General features: G+C 39.2%; 1 protein-coding gene across 10 annotated transcripts in view; it reads right to left on the bottom strand.

Moving 5' to 3' along the window:
• DOCK10 (dedicator of cytokinesis 10) overlaps positions 1 to 24,115 on the bottom strand; it is a 134,094-nt gene that overhangs the window by 19,725 nt on the left and 90,254 nt on the right. For 8 of the 10 annotated variants that reach the window (XM_040612980.1, XM_040612985.1, XM_040612981.1 and 5 more), the window contains exons 25-44: positions 23,965 to 24,034; positions 20,528 to 20,641; positions 19,276 to 19,347; positions 18,500 to 18,646; positions 16,495 to 16,578; positions 13,718 to 13,814; positions 12,396 to 12,440; positions 11,738 to 11,913; positions 11,487 to 11,603; positions 10,377 to 10,488; positions 9,535 to 9,656; positions 9,335 to 9,449; positions 9,100 to 9,166; positions 8,206 to 8,253; positions 7,454 to 7,555; positions 5,103 to 5,227; positions 4,317 to 4,429; positions 3,465 to 3,602; positions 1,708 to 1,890; positions 1,023 to 1,133 (exon numbers count right to left, since the gene is read on the bottom strand). In XM_040612980.1, the coding sequence (XP_040468914.1) occupies positions 1,023 to 1,133; positions 1,708 to 1,890; positions 3,465 to 3,602; positions 4,317 to 4,429; positions 5,103 to 5,227; positions 7,454 to 7,555; positions 8,206 to 8,253; positions 9,100 to 9,166; positions 9,335 to 9,449; positions 9,535 to 9,656; positions 10,377 to 10,488; positions 11,487 to 11,603; positions 11,738 to 11,913; positions 12,396 to 12,440; positions 13,718 to 13,814; positions 16,495 to 16,578; positions 18,500 to 18,646; positions 19,276 to 19,347; positions 20,528 to 20,641; positions 23,965 to 24,034 (2,158 nt within the window). The remainder of the gene's footprint in view (positions 1 to 1,022; positions 1,134 to 1,707; positions 1,891 to 3,464; positions 3,603 to 4,316; positions 4,430 to 5,102; positions 5,228 to 7,453; positions 7,556 to 8,205; positions 8,254 to 9,099; positions 9,167 to 9,334; positions 9,450 to 9,534; positions 9,657 to 10,376; positions 10,489 to 11,486; positions 11,604 to 11,737; positions 11,914 to 12,395; positions 12,441 to 13,717; positions 13,815 to 16,494; positions 16,579 to 18,499; positions 18,647 to 19,275; positions 19,348 to 20,527; positions 20,642 to 23,964; positions 24,035 to 24,115) is intronic. The other 2 variants (XM_040612984.1, XM_040612982.1) reach the window with 2 other exon arrangements.

The raw sequence follows: 24,115 nt of genomic DNA on the forward strand, positions 1-24,115 counted from the left end.
CTCACAGCATGCTTCACCACAGTGAATAAAGCACAGCAGTCTGGCTCCTGGCCTTTTCACACTGTGCAAGATTAAAACAAAGTCCTTGTATTACTCATATCAGCTGTTCCCAACATATTTAACTCAGCTCTGCAGCTTCTCATTTTCAGATGGGCAATGAAATAAGTTTCTATTTTCAGACTTTCCCCCCCTCATTCCCTTTGTTTAAGAAGTAAAACATCCAGAAAAATTAAGTGAAATTAAGTACTCCCTTTTCTGCCTCACACAGAGATAAGCACATTACAGAAGCAGTGTGACCTCACCGCAGCATTGGGAAATCAAAGCTGGGCTTTGAAAACAAATACAACTGTAACTGCATCTTATTAAATAAGACATCAAATTACTTATGCTAATTATCTACCAACTTGCTAACACTAACTTATATCCTAAAGTCACCCTCAGAGAAGGAAAACCACCTCCAAAGTATAAAATTCAAATGCATATTGACAAAAATGTGGATAGGAATTGTAAAAATTAAAAACTGGAATCCTGTTCCAACACCTTTAGTACAGATAATGAATATAATAGCAATGATAACTAATCTAAGAGCTTAAGTGCCTTTTTCAGGGCATTAGCAAGCTGTTACAAAACCCAACTGTTGTGAATGTTTTTGTGGCACATTTACTGAACTGACTAAAGAGACGATTTGTAGACTCAAAACTGTCAATTGCAGTTGTGTTTCTTTAGTCGCAATGCACGATATCTTCTCTGCCATCAGACAAATGAAGAAAATAAGCAATAAATACAAATAAAGTAATTTTCAAATAAAAATCTCTCTTCTTTTGTTTTAAAAATTATTTACAGTTACTAAGCTTCTGAGCCACAAACATTTTTGTGAATTTCAGGCTGCCGGAAAAAGGCACACTAGGAAGGCATAGGTCAGTGTCTAATAAAAGCCAGCAATTTTATTCACTCATACACTTGCTCCTCTGATATTGTTGATATTTTGCAAGAGGTAGTGATTGACAAAAAATGTTTCTTACTTTCATCTGCTTGTCTCCATTAGCAAAATTATTTATAATTGCGAGCGAATGTTGAAAACGAGATCCGCCAATCCCTGAATCCGCTATCAGCTGGCTCACTGCTTTGATGAGCTGTATGGGGGGGAGCAAACACAGGCTGCAATTAGCAAAGAAAAGACACAGTTTCTGAATAGTTTATAATCCCTACTTTAGTATGACTTGATGTACTAGGGTAGCAGAGATGCACTTTTATATATGTCTTAAGAACATAACATACACAAACGCAAGGACTGTGTGTAATCTTTCCACTGTGTAATTGCTCGCATTCTGCAGTGCAGGTGCGTCATTACTGGACTTCACGTTTCTGTTACTATGCTATCAGATCCTGTTTAGTTCCTCCATTCATTAGCTATGTTCTCACTGCTGTAAGCAATGCACATGAATCGAGAATAGCCATTTCTCCGGCTATTTATTGGCTATGTGGCTACATTCACAGCTGTTGTCTCTCCCTGGAACAGAGCCGAGCAGTCCAAGAACAGCAGAGAATCCAGCCCAATGTCTTCAGACTTGGCAGCGAAATCAAGCTGCCACAGGGAACTGCCTGGCTGAGGACTCCGAAGGAACTGGTTTGCTACAATGCATAAAAATATTAATGATAAAACCCAATGCACAAAGTCAAATAATGATGATCTCAGACTTCACTTACCTGTAGATGGGATCTGACTATTGATTTCTGCTTGTTAAATTCAAAGTTCTTTCTCATGAAAAAATAAAGAAGAGCAGATGCTTCTGTCTGGGTTGAACGTGACCTATGGTTACAACATTTCAGGATTTCATAGCAGAGTGAACCACAGAGATCTGCTTGTCCTTGGAAGAATGCTGATGGGAACTATTGGCAAAAAAAAAAAAAAAAAAAAAGGCAAAAAAACCCACCATGTACATGTCTAGTGCTACTCTTAGGCCTTGACACAGTTATTCGGAGTCAATACTTTTTTCTGTTAAGCTTTCAGTAAAAACAACTGTCCTGTATTCATTCACACCAGGGTTTAGCGAAAAGATTAGCCACTGGCTAAACATAATCCCATGTGCAAATTAAGATTAAGTAAAAACTGCACACAGGTTTTCAGACAAACACTCTATGCAATGCAGCAATCCAGCTGGCCTCCAGGAGGGCCAGGCAGCAGCTGGCACATAGCGAGCAGAAAGCAGAGCTGCAGAGAATGCAGAATAGCTAACCAGGAAAAGCGTGTGTGCTGTTCGGCACTACTAGAAAAGCTGTTCAGGAGAGGGAAAATACTTTGAATAGCAAAGCCAGCGAACTTCCAGTGCTTAAGGGTTTTAACAGCAGGAGACAACAGAACATGAAGGATGGCTCCCCAAACCATACCTTCTAGTTATGAGCAGGGTGAATGTAAAGACGACAGAGAGAGGAGAGGTGGGAGATGTACATACTGGCTACAGATCTCAAGTACCACCCAAGAGGTTCTGCTGCAGGAACCACATCTGATGCCTGCTCCCACAGAACTACGAAGAGAGAATTCAATCCCAAGTGCTACAGGATGAATGAAAAGGGTGATCCTGGATATTTATTCATCCTCCCCACTGTACAAAGTTCTTCCGTTCCTGGCTGGCTGGTAAGTAATTTAAAAAGGTCTGTGGATGGTTTACTCTGTTTCCCCCATGTCCTCAAGCTACTTTACTGGGAGAAGCACGATCTCCTCCTTCGCCCCGAGTTAACCACCAGAAGGAAGCCCCACGGTTTAAACTGATCTACATCTGAGAGATCAGGCCAGGCTCGCTTATTCTCAGTTCCCTGTAGCAATTGTTATCTGTGTGTTATGTCCTGGTTAGTTTTAAAAGGATCTCACCTAAATCTATGCCTTGGAAATCGTGCAGTTTTTGCACATGGCACAAAGTGTCTAATTGTCCGTGATCTTTTGCATGTGCCATGCAAGCAAATAATGTTTGACACATAAGCATGGTTTTTCCAAAAACTGTTCTATGTTGAAAACAAGGTATTTTTAAAGCTGTATTAGTCTGCATGAACTTTCAGTGAGGTGTATGCAATACTCTCCTGCTAGCTCCTCTGGGGACAGCTGTAATCACTGCTGGATTCTGCAACCCAGGTATCTGCCGTGAAAACCATGGATGGACCTCTAGGTTTTCAAGCTTTCTTCCATGGGTGGTAAAAGCATGAAAGCCAATGATAAAGGCAGAAATCACAAACCTGGATATTGCTTATCTATTTACAAGTTTCAGTTAGTAAATTTTTCATTTTCCAAAACAGAACTAATTTGTCAGATTGTGCTTCTCTCACTTTTAATCACAATAAATCAGATCTTTGTCATCAGTAGGCATTAATACAGCGAAGTTCAGAACTCTTTCAACATACCCAACTGTCCTCAAGCTGCACTTGCTGTAACATATTAATAGGTCAGACCAACAGGATAAAACCATAGTTACCTTGCCTACAAACAGCCGTAGGGCAGCAAAGACGTGCTTGAGAGCTGCTGCTGACTGGTTGATTTGCAAAAAGAGCATGTGTGTGTCAAAGACTTTCTTCATCAATGCATTCTGGCAATCAGACTGCTGCAGCTGCCTCTGAAAAGTTCACAGACAAGTCAGGACATTTGGGTTATTAAAGTGAGTAAATAGAAGAGGAAGGATCTGCTTGACTTTACATCAGCATGTTCATATGGAGATCTTTTTTCAGTGTAAAACCTCTGTGGATGTGGCATTCCCAGCTTGCTGCAGACCCTTTTAACTTTCAGTTTTTCAAGAAGAGCACTTTCCTATGCCTGTACTCCTACTTGTGGATGGTATACATTAAATTTAAGGACTAGAGTGGCAGAAAGGAGACACTAAAACAAGCTTCCTGATGTATTGTAGATGTGAGATCTTCAGCAAGTCATTTGGGCCAATATTTATGGAGCAATTTTTAAAGAGACAAAGGATCTGCCAGCTGACTTGAAAAGAGAGAGATACTTTCTGTCTAAAATCTCTGAAATCTAGTGGGATAAGCATGATTCAGATAAGGTGATGTCTTAGTAGATGCATGGTGCCCTCATGCAAAGCAGGGCTGTACATAGCCCTGAATATGCAGGATGCCCTTCTTCCACATCCTTCAATTCAGTTTGGGTACTCTGAGTCAATTCCTTCATAAAATACATTCATTGAGGACTGGCATATCTTACTTTCCTATCCTGCCGTCTCTGGCATTTCAGGTTTTCTGTATGCCTGCTCCCCCAGGCCTTTCTTCCACCACACATCCCACATGGCACCAGTTCAAGCAGAGAATAAAACAACAAAACATACCTGATGATTCAGAGTGTAAAGACACAACAGGTCAAGGATTGTGAGGGAAACTTCCGTAGCAATGTTTGCCTCTGTGTCTACATACTGTACAATGTCTGTCTCATTGGAGCTGCCTGCAACATGTAAAAAGCAAGATGACAAATGATCTTCTGAGTGCAGTTAAAGATGACGTAATTCTGCAATCTGGTCATTAGGTCCCAGCACAGCAGAGATGGGGTCCTAACTGTACATGTAACCAAAGCGGTATTTTGAAGAAAACTGCTCACAGGAGATGAAAAGGGAGAGAATTTGAGTCAAATTTCACCAGCTGCACCAGTGATGCGAGTATATCTTTCATTGTTTCTGTTTGTCCCCAAAGGAGGAGAGAAACCTAATTGGAATGTGGGATAGATGACTTCGATTGCATTATTTAAAGAACCATTTGTCATGAGAAGGTAATTTTTACAGCTAGATCTAACAAATGTAATATTTCAGCCAGTGTACATCTACTTGTACAGCAAGGTACATAACCAAAGATGCAAGAGATGCTGGGAAGCAGAGAATAACTTGTCATTAAGGCTATTTAAATATTTATTGTAAATAATTTTGTTTCTAAATGACCTTTGACCAATTTTAGGCTCAGATTTCTTAATCTCCTGAAAAAGAGGCAGAGTCAGCAGCTCTATGTTTAGGCTCTTCTCTTTAGGCTGTCTTTCACTGACACTCATGAAAACAGATTTAATTGTATAGAGCCTGATCCAAACCCCATAGAATACCAGACGGAAGGAAATAATTTTTTGTACTTACTTGCTGTGCTGCTGTCTATCATCTGCAAGAGTTTGGGGTTAGAAAGTGCATTTTTGCCACGGATTATTGGTAATGTTTGAGATCTGTGATGCTTATGGCCATCATGACTAGAAGTAGAATGCATCCTGAAATGGAAAGGTACCATTAAAAAATAGAAACAAAGAATAAACTATCATGCCTATACAGAAGTTTTCCACGTTAGAATTTTCTACAGTACTTCTCAAAGGCTAAGTTAAACAAACTGATGCCGAATTTTTCAGAGAAACAAAAATGAAGAAGGAAGTCAATGAGGTGGACAAAACGAACAGATGTGCTGTGATTTCTTGAGATCACAAGAGACAGGACACTCACTGAGCACTGAAAAAAGGCATCAGCTTAAATAGCTGGCTGATGTTTAGAAAACTGCCTCTGGGTGAGGAGAAACTGAGATGAGTTCTGTTAACTCAGAATACAAGAAAAATACATCCTGCTCGTGAAAGAACTAATACAGCTTCTATGAGGGGAAAAAAATGGTGACAAGCTCACAATGACAGTAAAAATATGTGTGTGTGTTTCTTTTAACTCTCTTTGATGTTGACAAACACATCATTAAGTTATAATGAGAAGCTTCAAATGAAAAATACCAATGCTTATCACAATTTTTGAAAGGATTTTGAATTTGTAACCACTATAGAATTCATCAAGATTTAACATTATTAAAATACACTTTTATGTAATTTATTTTTAAAAAAACCATAGCATCCTAAATTTGCATAATTTAAAAATATTCTAGGACATAATTACTTTCTGCATCTAGCTAAACCCTGTTTTATATTGGTTATTTTTACAAAAATAATGTAGAAAATTAACATTTCAGTTTTTCAAAAAGAAAAAGTTCCCAACACAGGTAAGGAATTGATGGCCAGACTTCTGCCAATCAATGGGATAAAGTCTTTCATTAGCGGTCACAGGGGAAGGATTTGAGTGAACAGCCTGGCAAATTAATGGATTTGAAACGTGGACATTTGATCTCAAGGGGTTTTTTTTTTTGTGTTGTTTTTTTTTTGGGGGGAGGGTGGGTGTTGGAGGGAAAGTCTGGTTTCATATGAACATTTCAACAAACTGAAATACATAAATGTAAAAGTGCAAGTTAGAGCTGATTACTGGCAACACTTCAACTCCCAATTCATCATCAAAAAATGCTCTGTACTACAACAGGCCAAGCAAATAGCCATTTCGAAAACAAATGTTGATTTGTGAGGAGGTAAAGTGTGAAGGCCCTGGAGACAACAGAAACGTGATTTTATTTTCTGGATTGCTACCATGTTGGTTCATCTGCAAACATGCAACAAAACGACAGTCTCCTAAAGGCCGCTTGCCAGTTCCAGCTGCTGTAATGAAATCAGTGCTGTTTCTTCACAACTGCACAGTAGAAGAGCAAAGGAAGAAGTATGATAGAGAAAGCACCTTTTTTTCTCCCCTTTGTTCCATTCCAAGATACATGCTTATAACGGTGAGCATATTCTAGCTATATGCAAATGATAAAAATCAATGACCCAAGCTCATGAGGAAGGGGGACTTCCACACCATGCTCTTAGATAGAACCACAGGCTGCGCAAAGTCAAAAGTTTGCTTTCTCTCTAGGGTTTTACATTATTAACATGAAAAGGATCCCACTTTCCCCTAACAGGATCAAAAATACTATTAAATGTGCGCTGCACCTGCAGCTTATTACCACAAAGTTGATAAAAATGATTAGATCTTGCAATGTTTAGACTAGGAAGACTGAGGAAAAAAATAAAAAGACTAGGAAAGAAAGATTCTCTAACTGGCAACATGGACAGAACAGTGAAGGACTACACTACGCTTAGCAGCATGGAAGTAAAAAGATGGTTGTCAAGCAAATCTACTCTTAAGTTTGACTCTGTGTTGCTAGATACTTCCCCCTCTACAAGCCCACGTTATTGGGGAGAAACAAATCCCCTGATACTCTAAGTGAATTCATAGATATTTACCCCTAAAGCAGTAATTCCACGAAAGCGTAAGGTTGTGGACCTATGGATTCCTTCAGGTTGGAGAAAACAGTGGCTTATCATTCAGCAGGGATCTGATCTGAAAACAACAGCTACTGTTTCTGCAATACTTAACAATATTGACAGTAACTAAGAATTCTTCTGAACATATTTTAAACAGCTTATGACTCAAGTTGAAGTAAAAGGGCTCCATTCTTCCACGATTTCTGGCTTTGGGGCTCTGAACTGCGCTATGTTGTGTCAATCTCTTTTCAGCCACCACTGTGACAGTGCACAGGGGCTGGAGGTGACAACAAAGATTGTGGTTTTATAGGAGTTAATAATACAATGTGTCATTACCATTGCGAGAGCAGACCCGATGCCTGGCCAGAAGAGCTCGAACCTTTCAGGGTTCCATTATTCTGGGTGGCCTGAACAAACTTAAAAGCAGCAGCAATTTTCCTGTTAAGAGAAAATAACTATTAATCTGTTATGGAATGTGATGCTGATTTTGCCTGTCTCTGAACAATAAATACAGGCCTGACAAAACCTGCCACGGAGCATGAACTGGTTCATCAGGTGACCTTTTGTTTTCCCACAGTATGACAAATAGACAAGTTCACAGTGGTAACAAATTAAAAATGAAACATCAACTGGGACAAAGCGTACATTTCACATTTTACAGCTGGAACACAATCTCATACTTTTTCAGAGAGTGGGTAGAGACAGATGATTATTTTTTTCTTTATTACTGTGGAACATTTATCTGTGCCCATCAAAATTATGCTTTCCATCATATGGATGGAAAACACAGTGTCCAAGTTCCTTTGTTTGGCGTATACACAGAATTACGTTTGAGAATGGCCAAGTATTTTGGGTTATAAATGCAATAGTGGTTATATCATCACATCTTGTACATCAGGTATATACCCAGATGTCCAGAACATCATGATAACATTGTTTGCATGAAAGAAAAAAAGAAGCATACATTGACTGCAGTATGTCAGACTGATGTTTTCAGAACACCGATATACTATTAACCTAATTTAAGCCTAATGTAATGCAGTATTATTCAAATACTGTTAATGTACAGTCTATGACTAGAGAATTACCTTACAATATTGCGTTTTCCTAGATATCTGAAATTTTGCAGACAGACCCTGAAAGATAAAACAACACATTTTATGTCTACCAATGGCTTCCTAATAATGAAAAAACACTGAATCTTTGTGCCTCAAAGAGACCTGTAGTACAGTCCACCACCATAGTGGTGGACTTGGAAGTCCTGGGTTAACGTTCGGACTTGATGATCTTAAAGGTCTTTTCCAACCTAAATTATTCTATGATATGCATCTCCTAGAAAGCAAACAGAACAGAATGCAGCAGTTCCCAGCACATGGATACACAAGAGGTGGCACTACTTTCCATATCCTTGTTCCTTTTCTCCATGGTTGAAGATTCCTGCTTGGTGAGGAGGCAAAGTCAGTGACAAAGACTTGGTTGCAAAAGCATTGCTTCTTCACCATTTGAAGTTAAATAACTTTCATTTCACTTACGAGATAATGAGCAAATTCTGAAAACAGCTACCTGCGTGGATTCTGCAGACACAGACTGGATTGAGCAAACTACCTTAGAGATGCCAAAAGCAGGCAATCCTGCACTACACGGCTTTTCGTATGGTTTGAAAGTTTTGAGGAGCTAAATACTTCTCTTTTCTCAAGGGAAGAATAGAATCTCAATCCCAAATGGGAAAACTACTGTGAAAATGTCTTTTAGGAGAAACATCTAAAGATTTATGCCCCTTGCTCATGGAAATGGCCAACGTATTGGAGGATATGGTAATATCTCATTATGACTTCAGAAGATCAAGGCAAAATAATCTAAGATGCAAGAGCTATCTCAGCCTAGTCCACTAGGTGGACAAACCCCAAAAGAAATTATTTGCAGCAGTCACTTTAAAACATCAACATATAACATAAAATCAACCAAATGCCAAGTGAACTTACTCTAGAATGCTGAAAAAGTCTGTTATTTCTGAGAATGGTGCTCGCAACCAGTAGGAAATCAGTGCATCTAAAGGGAGATATAAAAATACATTATGTATCTGTTACAGGGAATTAAAACTTGACCCAAAGCCTGTGAAATACATTGATAATTGTTCACATTTAGCATTTGTTTGGATCCAGCGTTCACAGTATTTTACAACAACATAAATTAGGTAGCGAGTACACATTTCTTTACCTTCTGAAATGGTTTTCATAATGTGAAGGAAACACATAAGAAGGCTTCTAGTTTCAGCTTGATCTAACTTGTCAAAACGAAGAGTTGATCCAATCAAAGACAACGGTCTCATGATCTGTTGAATTGACAGCAAAGGGCCTTGTTAAGTATAGTGACAGGTTTCCACCTCTGGTAATTGTTTTCAAGACTTGCACATGTACCTTTTCACACGTGTCAGTTCTCTCACTGTTTTTTTCATTGGTACTTGGGTTAGATTCAAGACTTGCTAAGGAAGCTCTGGAGTCAGCATGGTTTGCTGCAGAGATAGCTATTGATGAAAAGGCTGTAAACAAAAATCATAGCAAACATGCTAAACTAAAACATTTATGGATACAAAAACTAACAAGGAAAATGGAAAACTTAAAAAGCGTCACGTGCTGGATTGACACCAGTGCTTTGAAATTCCAATAGCAAAGCTATTGATGGGTATGTTTAGTACTGAAAACATGCAACAAGTTGAAGTAAAATGATTCAGTTGCCATTATTCATGGCATTAAAATGGCCTGTTGCATTCTGTAAGGCCTGACCTAAAGCCATAAAAATCAGTGGAAAGGTGCCCATGCACTTCCCCAGATTTTGAAATGGGTTTTGGAGGAAGTGACCAAAGTAATGTGTGTTTCTATCCTTTTATTAAGTTTGGAAAAAACTAAAACTACTAGCCCCCAAGAGACTTCAGGAGTTTTCACCAGAAACCTTGGAACTATTCTTAAGTCAGGCAGAGGCTACAAGAATGAATTCAGGCACAGGGATTTGTAAGAGCCTGAATATTGGCATTGTTCCAAAGCAGGAGAGTAAGTGAAGCCGTGGAAGACAGCTGGCTTCACAAGATAAATAAAAATCAATCCAAGAATACCCAAAGGGAAGAGAAACATTGCACACCATGTTTCCCTGAATATTGTATAAAATGAGTTAATGATATCCTCCATGAACACTAAGCAGAAAGCATGATGGATTGAGATACACAGAAATCTACCTGTGTGCATGTTCAACCTGTCATTTATACCTGCTATAGAGTTCAGAACATCTTTGGAAAACGATGTGTCCACAGAGTTAGCATGTTTCATTGCTGTCTGGCTCTGAAATCCTCCAGCTGTGCTCAAGTCATCCCTAGATCCCTGTATTTCGAAACAAACAGAACAAACTCCAGTAAATTATATCATTCATAACTTTCACAATGACAACATACCCAACAGGCTTTTGTCAGACACTGAGCTTGAAAAGCTATTTTCAGTTGTTCAGACATGATGGCCTTAAAAGATCAAGGCTTGCCATAATACGCCAAATAGTTACCTGCAATATGAAAACCTCTCATAACTGAAGTTGTAAAGGACAGATCAAGTTTAACCGTGTTTGCTTCTTGAACCCTAGCACAGCATTGGGAAAGGAGCATTAACTGCTGTTAGCAACCATCACGTGGAACAGGATCATTTGCTAGAGGGACTGAAACACAACGCCCCTGCAAAAATCTGTTTCCAGTTTTTAAAGCAGGGCTACGATTAGAACACATCTAATCTTTTGAGAAATAAACATGCTCCTCCACATGTGCAGTTTATACAACCATTTTCTGTGGTGGTGAAGACGTTTTATGATGTTCTTATGCCCTCACTCCTTTAGCTACTTGGCCTCCTGGTAGAGTTCATGGTCCCTCTGTTGTACCAGTGACACTGTTCGTGGATTGATGATGTAACTGTCCAAAGAATCTGTGGCAATGGAAATTTTGCCTTTTTTTAACAACATCTCCCAGCTACTCGCCAAGGGACCTGCCTGGGGAACAAGGTCCTCAGCCCCCAGCCTGCAGCACCAGGGCAGAGGTACCGGACAGACTGGCTGGGGCTGCAAACCTCTAACTTTGAGTTTCCAGCCCCAAGACAACCAGTGTTCCAGATTCACAGTCAGTATCCTGCCTGTACAGACCCCCAGGGCCCTGCAGGTGCTCTGCAAACTGAGAGTTTCCAAATTAAACATTGCAGGTGAACACAAATCAGCATTTTCAGAACAGTATTTTCTTAGCTAATTTGTGACCAGCATAAAACTCAGACCTCTTCCTACCAGACTGACTAGATCAGACCTCCATTTGATTCTCTTCAGTGTTCTGAAAAATCATGTGAATTACCTGATTGGAAGTATTGATATTAAAAAGGAACATATCCTTCATGTAAATCCTTGGCATATTGTCCAAAAGCATTCCATAGAGTGGCATGTACAGGTTTGCTATTTGTGCCTGTTTTGCCTAAAAAATAAAAAATACAACATAATCTTGAAGAAACTAATTAAGTATACAGTAGTGGCTAAGATATTTTCATATATGTTTAAGCTACTGTATGAACAAGCAAATGAAAAATAATAGACAAACAATTTCTTTACCGGCTCTGCATATCGATCATCAAATGAATGCTTTGCCATTAAGTTTTTAAGCACAGCCAAAGCTAAGTGCCTAATATCCTGGTCTTCTTGCAAGGCAAAACCAACCTCCCGCAGCAGGACTCCAATTAGAAAATGTTTGCGACAAAACTCATTGGTCAATGTGTACTCTGGAATATCTTGGAACAGAATGGACAAGAATGCTTAAATTAACTTAAGGGTTGCATAACCCCACCTCCCATTTTCCAAATTTTCAATAGCTTTTATTGATTTAAGCCACTGTTAAACCTTGATTTCCTGACCTGACTGCCCCACTCTGCTGCCTCACTTGCTAGAGTGAATTAGTCTAATAATATTATTTCTCAAAATCATGCAGTTTTTACAATTTAATAAAAGACAATTTATATACACATTCCCATATGAGAATCTCAAATGTTTTGGACATACTAAGACTATCCACTTCTTCAAAGCACAGAGTCCAAATTTTTGTTCCCATATTCTAGCTAGAAAAGTTCTAAACTAGCGATCAAGACTAATTCCACTTTTGAAAATGGCAAATAATTTTTGCCTAAATTTGCCACAATTTGGTGGCAGCAAAGTAAATCTTAAAGCTCTTGATGCACAACTCTGCTTGCTTCTTATGTGGTCATCTTATTCATACCTGATGTTCGATATTCCTGTGTTGATTCTGAAGGCGTCACAGGATCTTCATTTTTCATAAATATAAAACAAAAATAGGTAAAAAATCAGGCATTTTTTAACTTAAGTGTAAAAAAAATGTATTTGCTTTGTAACTTTTTTCCAATTTGACTCAAATTTGAATTAAACAGCATCTACTGTTAAAGAAAGACATGAGTGTCAGAACTGAGCTCACTTTTTGGTGCTGAAAACTGCAGCAAAAATGAGGACCCACAATTTGAGAGGCGATTCTGCTTTCCACTGAAAGTTACCTTCCCACTCTCAGCAACTTAAAGGACCACATCCCAAGTGAACTCCCCAGAGTACACAGAAAACTGTCAGAACTGGGAATTGTGCCCAGGGCTGAAATCCCAGCACCTTTGAAACCAAGAGGAAAAGCACCCAGTACTGGGCATTGGCCATGAAGTCAAATAACAGATTTCGGTGCACCAGATGGAACATGTGGTGGCTGCGGGTTTTGGGGTTGGGCAGGGTGGGTTCACTCCTGTGGCAGGGCACAGGCAAAACCTGTTCTTTCTTCTCTGCAAAACGTGGGTTACACACAGTATCCCCTGCCCTGAGAAGCAGCTCAGGAGGTATAACTAACAGATTCAGAAATGGGTCTCTCTTGCCTCACTGCTCCAGGTAAAACACTGCAGTATGGGGTGACCATTAACGTTCAGGCTTGTCAGAGGCCAAGAAAATAAATGCACTTGGGAGAAAAGGGCTATTGCAAGGGACCTGCCTGCCAGTTCTAGAGACAGCCTGGAAGCAAAAGTACCAATGGCCTGTTATCTGGGACACAGATGTTTCCAAACTCCTGCTGCATGTGCGGTTCAGATCATCTCCACAAAGGAGCAGCTGTCACGCGGACAAGTCATACACCCCGCAGCAGCGGGCAAGCCTATTCCCCAACAGCAGTTTCACAACTCCTTTATCACTGCCCCAGCTTCTGCTCCTTCCTGCCGTACCTGTCCAACCCCTTTCCCCAGCTCGCCACCTCCCAAGGCTACTGCAGCTTTAGCAATTAGTCCTCACAAAGAATCCAGTTTGCTCACCTCAACACTTCCAGCAGAACAGTCACCTCCCGCCGCCTAACTGGGCTGTCAGGGGGCGCATTTATTTATAGGCGTACTGAAATGGTGTTATTTTTATCTCACTGCTGAAGTACCACACCTGAAAAGCCATTCAGGGCTTCTGTGCCTGATGTGCAGACACGATAGTTCAGAGGGTTAATTATTATCTGCTCTTTGAACCTCTCAATAATTCACCACTGTAAGAAACCCTTTCGGGGTGGTGCCTTACCGGGAATGTTGGAAGATCGTATGGGCAGGCACAGAGGGATAAAGTGCTCATGGTGACAGACTTCTTGGAGAAAGTCAAATTTGAACTGATGTAAAGTCTGAAAACCAGAAGAGGCAATGGTTCAGTTCACATTAAATCAGGGAAAATGGTAAAAGCTGCACTACTGCTTCAGCTCTGCCTCAGAATTCGTAATCACACCCAACAATGATGCCAAACTGCACAAATAATAAACATTTGGGTTTCGTCTCTGTTACCAAATGAACTTGACACAGTCAAACAAGCTTTTTGGATTCCTGAACTATGATTTTTCGTTGAAGATGGACTGATAAATACAAGCTTGATCCAAGCTAAATATTTAAGGTATATTTAAAGCTACGCTGGATCTTTTGATGGTATATACTACAGCATACAATTATAGTGAAGCATCTTCTCCAGACCGCACAACTTTGGGACTGTCATAATTATTATGCCTGCCTTTTTTTTTGTGTGTGTTTTTGTTTTCTTTTTTTCTTTTCTCTTTTTTTTGGTCAGCCAAATACAAAGCTTCATCCACACAGGGCAGATTCAAAACCTATTGATAGTGGTGAAAACTTCCTCTCTTGATGCCACTGAGTTCCAGATCTGAGGGATTTAAGTATTATATAATTTTGGTATTATTTCCTCAATATCTCCCACAATAATCTATTTGTGATCTTTTGTGGAGCCTTGCAACTATTTCACAAATCTAAAATTTCCACTATATTGATGTGCCACTGAGATATAAAGATAATACACGACATCCAGTAATAAATTTTTATTTCTGTCTTCTCAGCTCACTCTGCTCAGCGGCAGAAAGCAGTCATTCAGGACTACTGATATGACACTGCATTGATCTAGGTCAAACATTGGCCCTAGCATTAGAAAGCACTTGTAAAGGTCTTATTTGCCCTGTGTTTAAGTCTGTCAATCCCTAAAATTAAATTGTAGCATTTCTGCTGCCACCATTGGGCTAGGATACCTGGAACATACACATTTCAGAATCTACTGAGCAGTGGATGGTGGGGAATTTTTCCCTGAAATGTTTTATTGCATTGCAGTACCTCATCAGCAATGCAGCTGGACATGCAATTCAGGGTCTAATGGCAAATAAATGAAGCACCTGAAATGCGTTTCCCAAGAGGAACTGTGACATTTTGAGGGAATACAACAATGAACTGAATTCTAATGAGGTATTTCAACTGTTGAGTAAGTATTTCTCAAAACAATGTTTAAATGTCAAAATATGGAATACCACGAGGGATATTTCTGTGGAACAGAAATTATGGTCCTTCATTCACGATTGCAGTAAATTCAAACTGCAATGTTATAGACTGATATACCCACAAACTGTTTATTCAAGCCGCAATATATGCTTTAAATTCTCTGAAGAGAGAGGTTAGATTGCAGGATTGTCTTTTTGATACATAAACAATCTAGTTAAAGCAGCAAAAGATGCACAGAAATACATTCTGCAGCACATTTACATGACTGACTCTTGCTTAGGCGTCTGAAGAAAATGAAAACAATGCAAGACCTCTCTTTCCTCGAGGTCAGAAATCTCCAATTTAATTTTGTGGTTATTGTTTTCAAGTGCTGCAAAGACTGTTCCAGTGGTACATCTGTCTCAGCTCTGCTTCCACACACATTGCTAAATTCTGCTCTGCACACTGACTAATCTCGGGCTTTTCCACTGGCCATTAACTGACTTTAATTAAACATCTGTTCCTGTGGTTGGATGTATTTAGGGAAGTTTGAAATGTGGAAACAATTTTCAGATTGCATAATAATATTTACAGACTTATAGACTTCAGGCTATAACATTGATACCGAGAGGCTCCATTCTACATCTGTTCCAGAGATTAGGTGAAAGATGCAAGTGCAGCATGAAGTTGGTTTTAGTAAAAAGCAAACCAGACCTGGAGAAATCTCACTCATTACCTACAAATGCCCAGATCACCATTAAAAATTTATAAAAGTTAATAGTTTTGTAAGCTGTTTTGGGAAAGATGAGTCATTCAGAGTGCATATCTTGAATACATTCTGTTATCTATCGTCTTATACGCTCCCATATGACATCTTAGAAACCCAGCTATGGAAAAGATAAAGCCTCTGACTCACCCTGATGAATGAAGAGTAAAGGAGTGAAGCTGAATAATCTGAGGACCTCTTGCAGTTTGAAATTTATTGTTCAAACTATATCACTGACTATTACAGAAGAAATCCAGGCTGCAGGGAATTTTCCTCATAGCAAGCACAAACTAATTTGGAGAAGATTGGTTTTCTTGCATCTTCAATGACATAAGAGCATACCATTCATTTAAAGTAACCGAGATGTTATGCTCTCAATTGGAGTTTACACAATTGTAACTTGTTCATATGTCTTTACTTTTCAATCTCCTCAAAGAAAATTATTGCCAATTGCTGATGATATTTATAGACCAAACCACAAATGTACTTACTCTCCAAAGAATCACAGCTTAAACTCAGCCTTTTGCTGAGTCTTTGCAGAGTTTGCCCCTGCAGGGCTCACTAAGCAATAGCTTGGACGTGGCTATTCACTCCCAGAAAAGAGGGTAGGTGTCTCAAACCCAAGAGGTTTTAACACGTATTTACAGTAAATACTTTCTCTGACTCTAGTTCTGAGCACAGTGAAGCCATGGAACAGATCCTAAATAGTTGCAACAACATAAATATTCTGTTAGCAAGTCACTCCAGAAAAAAACAAAACCAAACAACAACAAAAAAAATCAAAACTATACCTTGCTATCTCCTGTTCCAAACATACTTATATAATTGTTGACCATCTTGAACACAAATCCACGATCCATAAATGTAAAACAGCGCTAAGAAAAGGGGGAAAAAAGAATTATTTTGCAGCCAAGAAGCAGTACATGGCCTCACTTACCTGGCTGTTTGTCTCGCATCATCTATAAACTTGAATTATTTGTGCAGGTGAAGTTAGTCTTATAGCAGGGCAATGAAAACCAGAGAACTGATGAATCTGGCTTGATTTTTTAATTTGATTTAAGTAGTAATAAGCTGAACAAACTTTCCATTTTCACTGTGTCTACAGTCTGAAATAACTATCAGTGTGTACTGTATACTAGGAGAAAGCTTATCTGATGGAAGTCATTCATGTACTGCAACACTCAGTCACCAGAGGTGGTACGTGATGCCAGCTGACTGGAATATCTCCTTCAGTGACAGAGCAATGACTCTTGAGGAATCAATCCAGTCACAATACTCGCTATCTATGAGCTACATTATCTTCCTGAAATAAATATGCCACTACATTACGTTATGACGACAACACCGCTCTTGCTTCTAGCCAGATAGACTAAATAGCCAGAAGGTGTAAAGGTTTTTGAGGGCCTTGGTGATACAATTGCTGACATTTTTCCCTTGCAGAGAGCCCACAAGATAGGGAAAACAATCTGGAATGCCCTCCTTCTCTGGTGTTCCTGAACTCTGCAAAACTAGTGAAGCCCTGAGCCTTCTGCCACATAGCATTCAAACAAGGCTGCTGCAATGCCAGCCCGCAGAAAGCCGTATCATCTCTAACCCACGTAATTCTTTCTGGCAGACTAGATTCAAAGAGAAATTAAAACACAGCCATATGCCAGATCATATAATGCAGCGTTACTGTCTTCCCAGTTTAGCTGAGAAACACACAAAACCAGCATGCAAATCTGCAACACCTCCCCAGGTGCAACACTGTACAACTACTAAGCCCCTCCACCTATGCTCCTGTCTCAAACCAGCATCATCTTCCAAATGATGTAACACTATGGATAGATACAGCTTCACATCAGTGTGTCAACAGCAACTAGGGCTTCCATACGGTATCAGCAACAGAGGCCAACACAGCAGACAGCAAGTTTATCATTTGTTTCTCCTACGTATGAATGGAGAAAAATCCACCATCATTTTGGGGTTGTTTTCCTTATAACCTCACAGGAACATTTCATTGCTGGAATACTGCTCTCTCCTAATGCTGTACTTCAACTTGTCATAAAAGACTTGAGCCTGCGTTTCAGCATGTACTATATACAATATTCCGTACATCATTAATGTACATCATTCCATTAATGGAAAGATGTGTGTGTGTGCATCCAGTTTAAATCTAGATTAAGTATCTGGCCACACAACCTACTGAATGACAGTTTTCCAATGCTTCACAGCTAATTCAATGCTGGGAAAATAAAAAACGATTGAGAAATATCAGGACAAAACCATAAAATGCAACCCCTTTTAGTGACTTTTCCAAACCACACATGTACTTTCTTATGTTTGGGAAGTGAAAGGGCATCGAAGAGTTAAAAATGTAGGTTACAGTATTTCACTTGCAGTTTGCTTATTCTGGTTTGTAAAAGCTGCGCACACTGGTTGTGATTAGGAAATATTAATCCACTCACTGTCATTCAGAGCAATAGTATTTAAATAAAAAAATCAAAGCTCAACTGTAACTACAGTTTCATTCCTTACCAAACTTTTCACCTATTTGAATGTAATGTAAGAATCGGCAAAATTTTAAGACTTGGGCTCTTTGACATAATTGCTTTAAGGCAGACAGATAAAGCTTTTGCATTCTTAAAGACCCAAGGGCATAGAAAAACTAAACTATAGGTCAATGCTAAACTTGGAAATTGAGCCATCATTCACTCAGAATTGTTTTTATTCCCTTTGACTGGACTAGAATAGTCTCAAGTTTGCATTAAGTATGGGGAAAATAAGTGCATATGCTGTAATGACAGAGCGTCTCACCTTCAGAAATTTGGCAGTGCTGTAGTTTGCATTTCTGGTTTCTTCAAGAGCATCTTTATACTTCCAAACAACATGGTCTGCTAAGACCATTACAAGTGTATCCAGCTCAGTTTGAAATGATTCTGGAAACCTCTGAATTCGAGAAACCTAAACAGGGAACAGATCATCACTTGAGAGTGTACAACATTGCACATTAAACCTGAAAATACATTCAGGCCAAGAATAAAAAACAATAAAACACAGGTCATTCAACACAGAAGAAAAATATTCCTAGAGTTCCATGGATCTATTCTGAGTATAAACCCTAAAAGGAACAATCTGGTCCACAGGAAAGTGGGAAATCTTATCCTTGGATTCCAGCACAAGTATACCAAGAGCATCTTTGATAATCAGACAGAAAAGAGGTCAAAGCACTGATCTCCAGCTATGTAAGGTTTGCTCAAAGCTGAGTTGCTAAATCATTTATTTGCTGCCCGGCATAATCACTTGTTGAGTAACCAGCAGAAATTAGAGAATTCTCATTCCATTCTAACCCACCCATCACAAAGTTGACGCACCTGTATTTTTGGCCCACCTGTACAAGCAAGAATCAGTTTGAGCCTAGCAGGTATACAAAGTTTTTGTGGGTAAACCCAATATTGTACAAAGTATAACAGCATTTCTTTTTTTGACTGGTCAAGAAGAAAAGTCCAAGTATGTGTATTTCCCAGGATTCCACACTGTATTTTCCCTAAGAGACAGATTGCCTACTCTGTTGAGATCACTTATATACTTACCTTTGTTTTGTTCGTATCAACCAAGTGCTGTGCCATTGATTTTAAGATAATTGCAAAGAAGAACCAGGAATGCTGTTCAAAAGAAGGAAAAAAGACATAAGGAAAAAATTATTATCTGACAAATACTTTATGATTCATTACCATGCCTTGTAGACCAATTGCATTTCTCAGTAATGCACAATGGTAAACTCTATGTGACAAATAAATCAAAGATCTTAAGTGCCATGTATTTGAGTAACACTGGATTATGTCCTTGAGTGCCATCTCAGGCACTTTGTCACTGTGGCTCTGTGCAGCATGGAGCCTGCAAACGGCGCTCCTACAATCCTGCTGTTCTTGCTGAGCTCTCTCTTCACTGTTTGCAGGTAACTGGCAGCAATGCTTGATGCAGAGAACCTCAGGGAACAGAGGCTGAGAATAAACTGCTTAGTTAGTTCCAGTGGATGCGTAATTTGGTCTGGAGTAAGATTGGACTCCTTTGGAAGATAAATAGAGGGGTTCTTCAAATACCATTGGCAATAGTGAACAGATACAAATGCATCCTTGCGTATCTGAGAAGATACATGAAACAAACACACTCAAAAAGCTTACAAATAGCAACCCCCACCCCCCAAACACACTCGTAGGTACCCTTGCATGGCCTGTTTCCTGCAAGCTAGCTTTTCTGCTTTCAGCCAATTTTTGCTACTCCAGTGGCTCAGCACATGAAAATTTGAACTGGTTCACTCTAAACAGTTTTAAACGTTTTTTTTTTGCCACTGGGAACTCCTGAGCTGGACTGGCTAGCTCTTATGCCCATAATTGACAGGCTCAGTGATGGGGCCTGCACACGTATGAATTTCTTAGACTTGGCTGGATATGAGAAACCTCAGGAAACATCAATCATTCTCATTTTGGTCACTGTCAAGCAAAGGCAGCAGCTGAAATCAGATATAGATGTCCTACTTACAGATGAACATCTTCCCTGCATCTTCCAAAATAAAAATTAAAACAATGTATCCTAAAAGTAATCGCTCACATCATATTGTGTAAGAATTAGGTTTCGGACTCAGGCTGAGCTGTAACAGAAAGGAGGAATTTTATTATGCGAACCACTGCATTCTGAGAAACTTGTTACGCTGAGCAACTGTAGCAACTCTGGTGAGTCTGTCTACTGAAGCAGGGCAGGATGCCGAAGAGGAGAGGCGAGAAGTGAGTTTCAGGCAGAAAACCAATAAAACTACAAATGTGCTAAGTTCAAGCTATCATTTACCTTTAAAACCTGTTTCACTGTTACTTGGTCGTTTAACTTCAGAAGACCAGTCATATTCTTGGCCAGCTCCTCATGAACAGTCCTTTCTTCAAATGATTTGGTCCTGAACACATACTGAAGAAGAGAAGAAAAATAAAAGTTATCAAAATGTACATTAACATAAATATAAAAAAAACTTAGTAGAAAATAAACTATTTATACACCACTACCAGCTGACAACCTTTGCTGCCAAAATATATCTTGGTTGAACAATGCATTCACAAAAAGTTTAATTCCCCTAGCAGTAAGAGCACAAGACTGCTCCCCTACAAAATCCCAGTTTTAAACACAACTCTCTGTTGATTTCAGCTTAATGTGAATCAAGAGGAATTTCTGCTTAAAATCAGTGCTATGATTTTTTTTTTTTTTTCAATAGACCACAGGGTGCTGACACTGCTAGACTGTCTTTCAAGGCATTTCACCAGGGGGTAAAAAAAAATAAAAAATAAGGAAGCAGAGCCAGCACGGAGGGTTTTTCACCCACCCAGTCAGGGCCACCTTTCACTGGCACCTTTCTTCCAGTGGCAAAAGCCAGTCAGAGCTGGTAACAACTCTTCATCCTGAAAGGTGTAGAGCACCCACTGATGCTGACAGAAGGGGAAAACTGTACCCCTTTAGAAATCAAGCCCTCAAGAGAGGAATTTATCTACCAAGTTGCTCAGAACTCATAACTCTAGCATGTGTTTTATTCAACATTTTAATCTGATGATTTGGTGCTGGCATCCATTGCTCCTTCCCTAGAGCAAGAGCTCTGCCAGTGCATTAGTTGGAATGAAATACCTTTTCAATTCTACCAGGCAGGTAAAAGGAATATCACTTGAAAATATCTTACTAATATTCAGCTTTGTTTCGAGAGCAGATGCCATAAGCTTCTCCCTACGCAGTTTGACACTTCTGGGTCCAGTTGTTAAGTCAGTGTAATTTCGCATTATTATTGCATCTGAGTGACTCACAATTCTCAACTTACTTATTCCCAAACCAGCATCTCTAAAGTAGGAATTAATTTCCTTACAGATAGATAAAAGAGATTAACAGTTATTGGCTTTTGACTGCTGGTGGAAATGGGAAAACAAACTAAATGGACTTTTGCTGTGGCCTAATAATCACCTCTTATTTCAAAGATATTTAGCTGCAATAGGTGCCTATTGTAATTTTTTAAAATTATTGAGTAGAAGAGGTGTTAATACCTATTTAATTAATTAAATTTATATATTACATAGGTTATTTATTTTGGAGCCTGAACAGTTCTGCTGGACCTCAGCCAAATTCCTCTGTGCTTAAACCAGAGTACTTGAGACTTAAAATTTGACTACTAAGATGCTGAGATACATCACCTGTAAACACATACTTTTATGAAGCATGAAAGCATATCCATACCATGGAAATACCAATCAACAGTTGTCAACACTAAAATTAAAAACGTTTTCCCATTTAGTAACCTAACTCCTACCATATTTTCATGATTCTACCCATGAACACGCTAAAGTTTGAGTTCATCAGGAATGTAATTGCTTTCACTTTATTCCTAAAGTTGATAAAAACCCCACAAAAACCCCACAACACCCCCCATCCCCCAAACTTATGTAATTTATACTACTTACAATCTACAAATGTGTTATGAAAACTACTTGTTGCACAGTGAATCAGAATATTATTACAGCCAGAAGCCCATACAGACATTTGTCACTCATAGCTTCTTTCCACAACTGGGGGGGATTCTTTCATTGCTATCATGACCTCCATTAGTTCTGTCGCCACTGAACCTGAGCAGGCCAAGAGGCAAAGTGATGGCAGTATCTACCTCAGTTCTTCTAACAACCTGCAATTCTCCTCTATGCTGCTATTTGCAATACACAAAGAAGTTAATAAACATAGCACTCAAAGATATTACAACGTATTCATTACTGATTCATCTAGCAAGACTAGAACAAAATTTTCCAGCTCTCTCCCCTACAATTAAAAAGGAGAGGAAAAATTTAACACAAGTGAAGGGGGGAAAAAAAGTGTAACACCCTTAAATGACATTCATTTTTCTATTAATTTTTCTTGTCCATGCCAGTAACAGCAGTTAATACATTCTTCTCCTAATATATTCTTCTACTTAAAAACATGTTTCTTCATAAAATTCTCAACTTATAAAGCTGTTACCCAAATATACTGATGACGAGATACTTGCTGAATATGAATAGTATTATTCATAGTCATTCAATGGATATTCAATTGACAAAGATAACAAGGACATCATCTTTAAAGAGGTCATGCCTTTGGTTTTTTAGGTAATACTAAAGCTTGCCTGGAACCAGACTCCATACACAGAACATACCCATACATATTCTATATCTACCCTCTTCTTCAAAATAATAATGAAGGAATACAGCTGAGTAAACAGGGAACAGTTACAAGAATCTATACTCAACAGATAAGAAAAGAATTTATGTACATTAGCACATGCAAAGACTTAGGATCTCGAAACTAAAATCATGACTTAAGAAAATAATCAAAAGCTTAGCTAAAAACCTATAGTTTCCTGAGAAACATGCAGCCATCTTGCAGCCATGAAGAGCACCCAGAAGTACCTCCTCCATAAAAATTACCACCTGTGGATCCTTTTCAACTACAATGAGGGCAACCCTGTGCATGTGTAATACAGATGGCCAGCTATTTTGAAGTGATAAATCTCATCACAGTCAAGAAGAATGCTACAGACTGCACACAAGCTACATTAAATGTCTCTCACTGGTATCTACTTAGCTAAAGTTTCATGATCTTTCATGTATTTATGTCCTCCTTCCCCCCTCCTCAAACCCCGCAAGGTGGGAAATTCTCAGTTTAACATCATTTCACAAAGACTGACACTAAGCCTACACTCCTAGAAGCTCAGTGGAAGGGTATTTGCACAAGGTCTTGCTTCTAAAATCTAAGTTCTAGTCATCAGCTGACTATGGGGAATTGTCCCTCCCCCATCCCAGTGCCCTTTAAGAGTGCACTGCAGCTTCCTCAACCTGGTGTGCTATGGAAAACCAGCTGCACCATGCAGAGGAAACAGGAGCAGCCCTTCCTCCTCCTCAGTGGAGTAAGGTTGCAAGCCAGGATACAGCCAAGTTTGCTAGAGAAGGACACTCACTGCTCTACAGAATGCCCTTAAAGCACAGAGGCAGTGTAATTTGTTCAAGGTGACACAAGAAACTCACGGTGAAGGAGAATTGACTCAGACTCTTCCAAATCTTAGTTTCCTAAGCAGAGTCACTCAGCCTACTAGTGGCAAAAAGCCATGATGTAAATGCAGAGAAAGCTACAGACAAGTACAACTGAGAGTAAACGGGGAAAAAAATCCCACAGAAAACCAAACACCACCCCGCCCCGGCACAGAACAACTAATGGTATAACAGCAATCATACCGTCACATATGAATTGATGCAGTTGTCTAGTTGTTCTTCATGGCACTTAGCAACAACGTTAGTAAGAACCCTGCAAGATGAAAAAAGGAAAAAAAAAAAAAAAAGAGCTGTTTTGTGTCATAAGGCAGAGAAAGTCTATCTGATGCATCAC

This window comes from Falco naumanni, chromosome 13 (assembly GCF_017639655.2).
Source record: "Falco naumanni isolate bFalNau1 chromosome 13, bFalNau1.pat, whole genome shotgun sequence".
Classification (NCBI taxonomy): Eukaryota; Metazoa; Chordata; class Aves; order Falconiformes; family Falconidae; genus Falco; species Falco naumanni.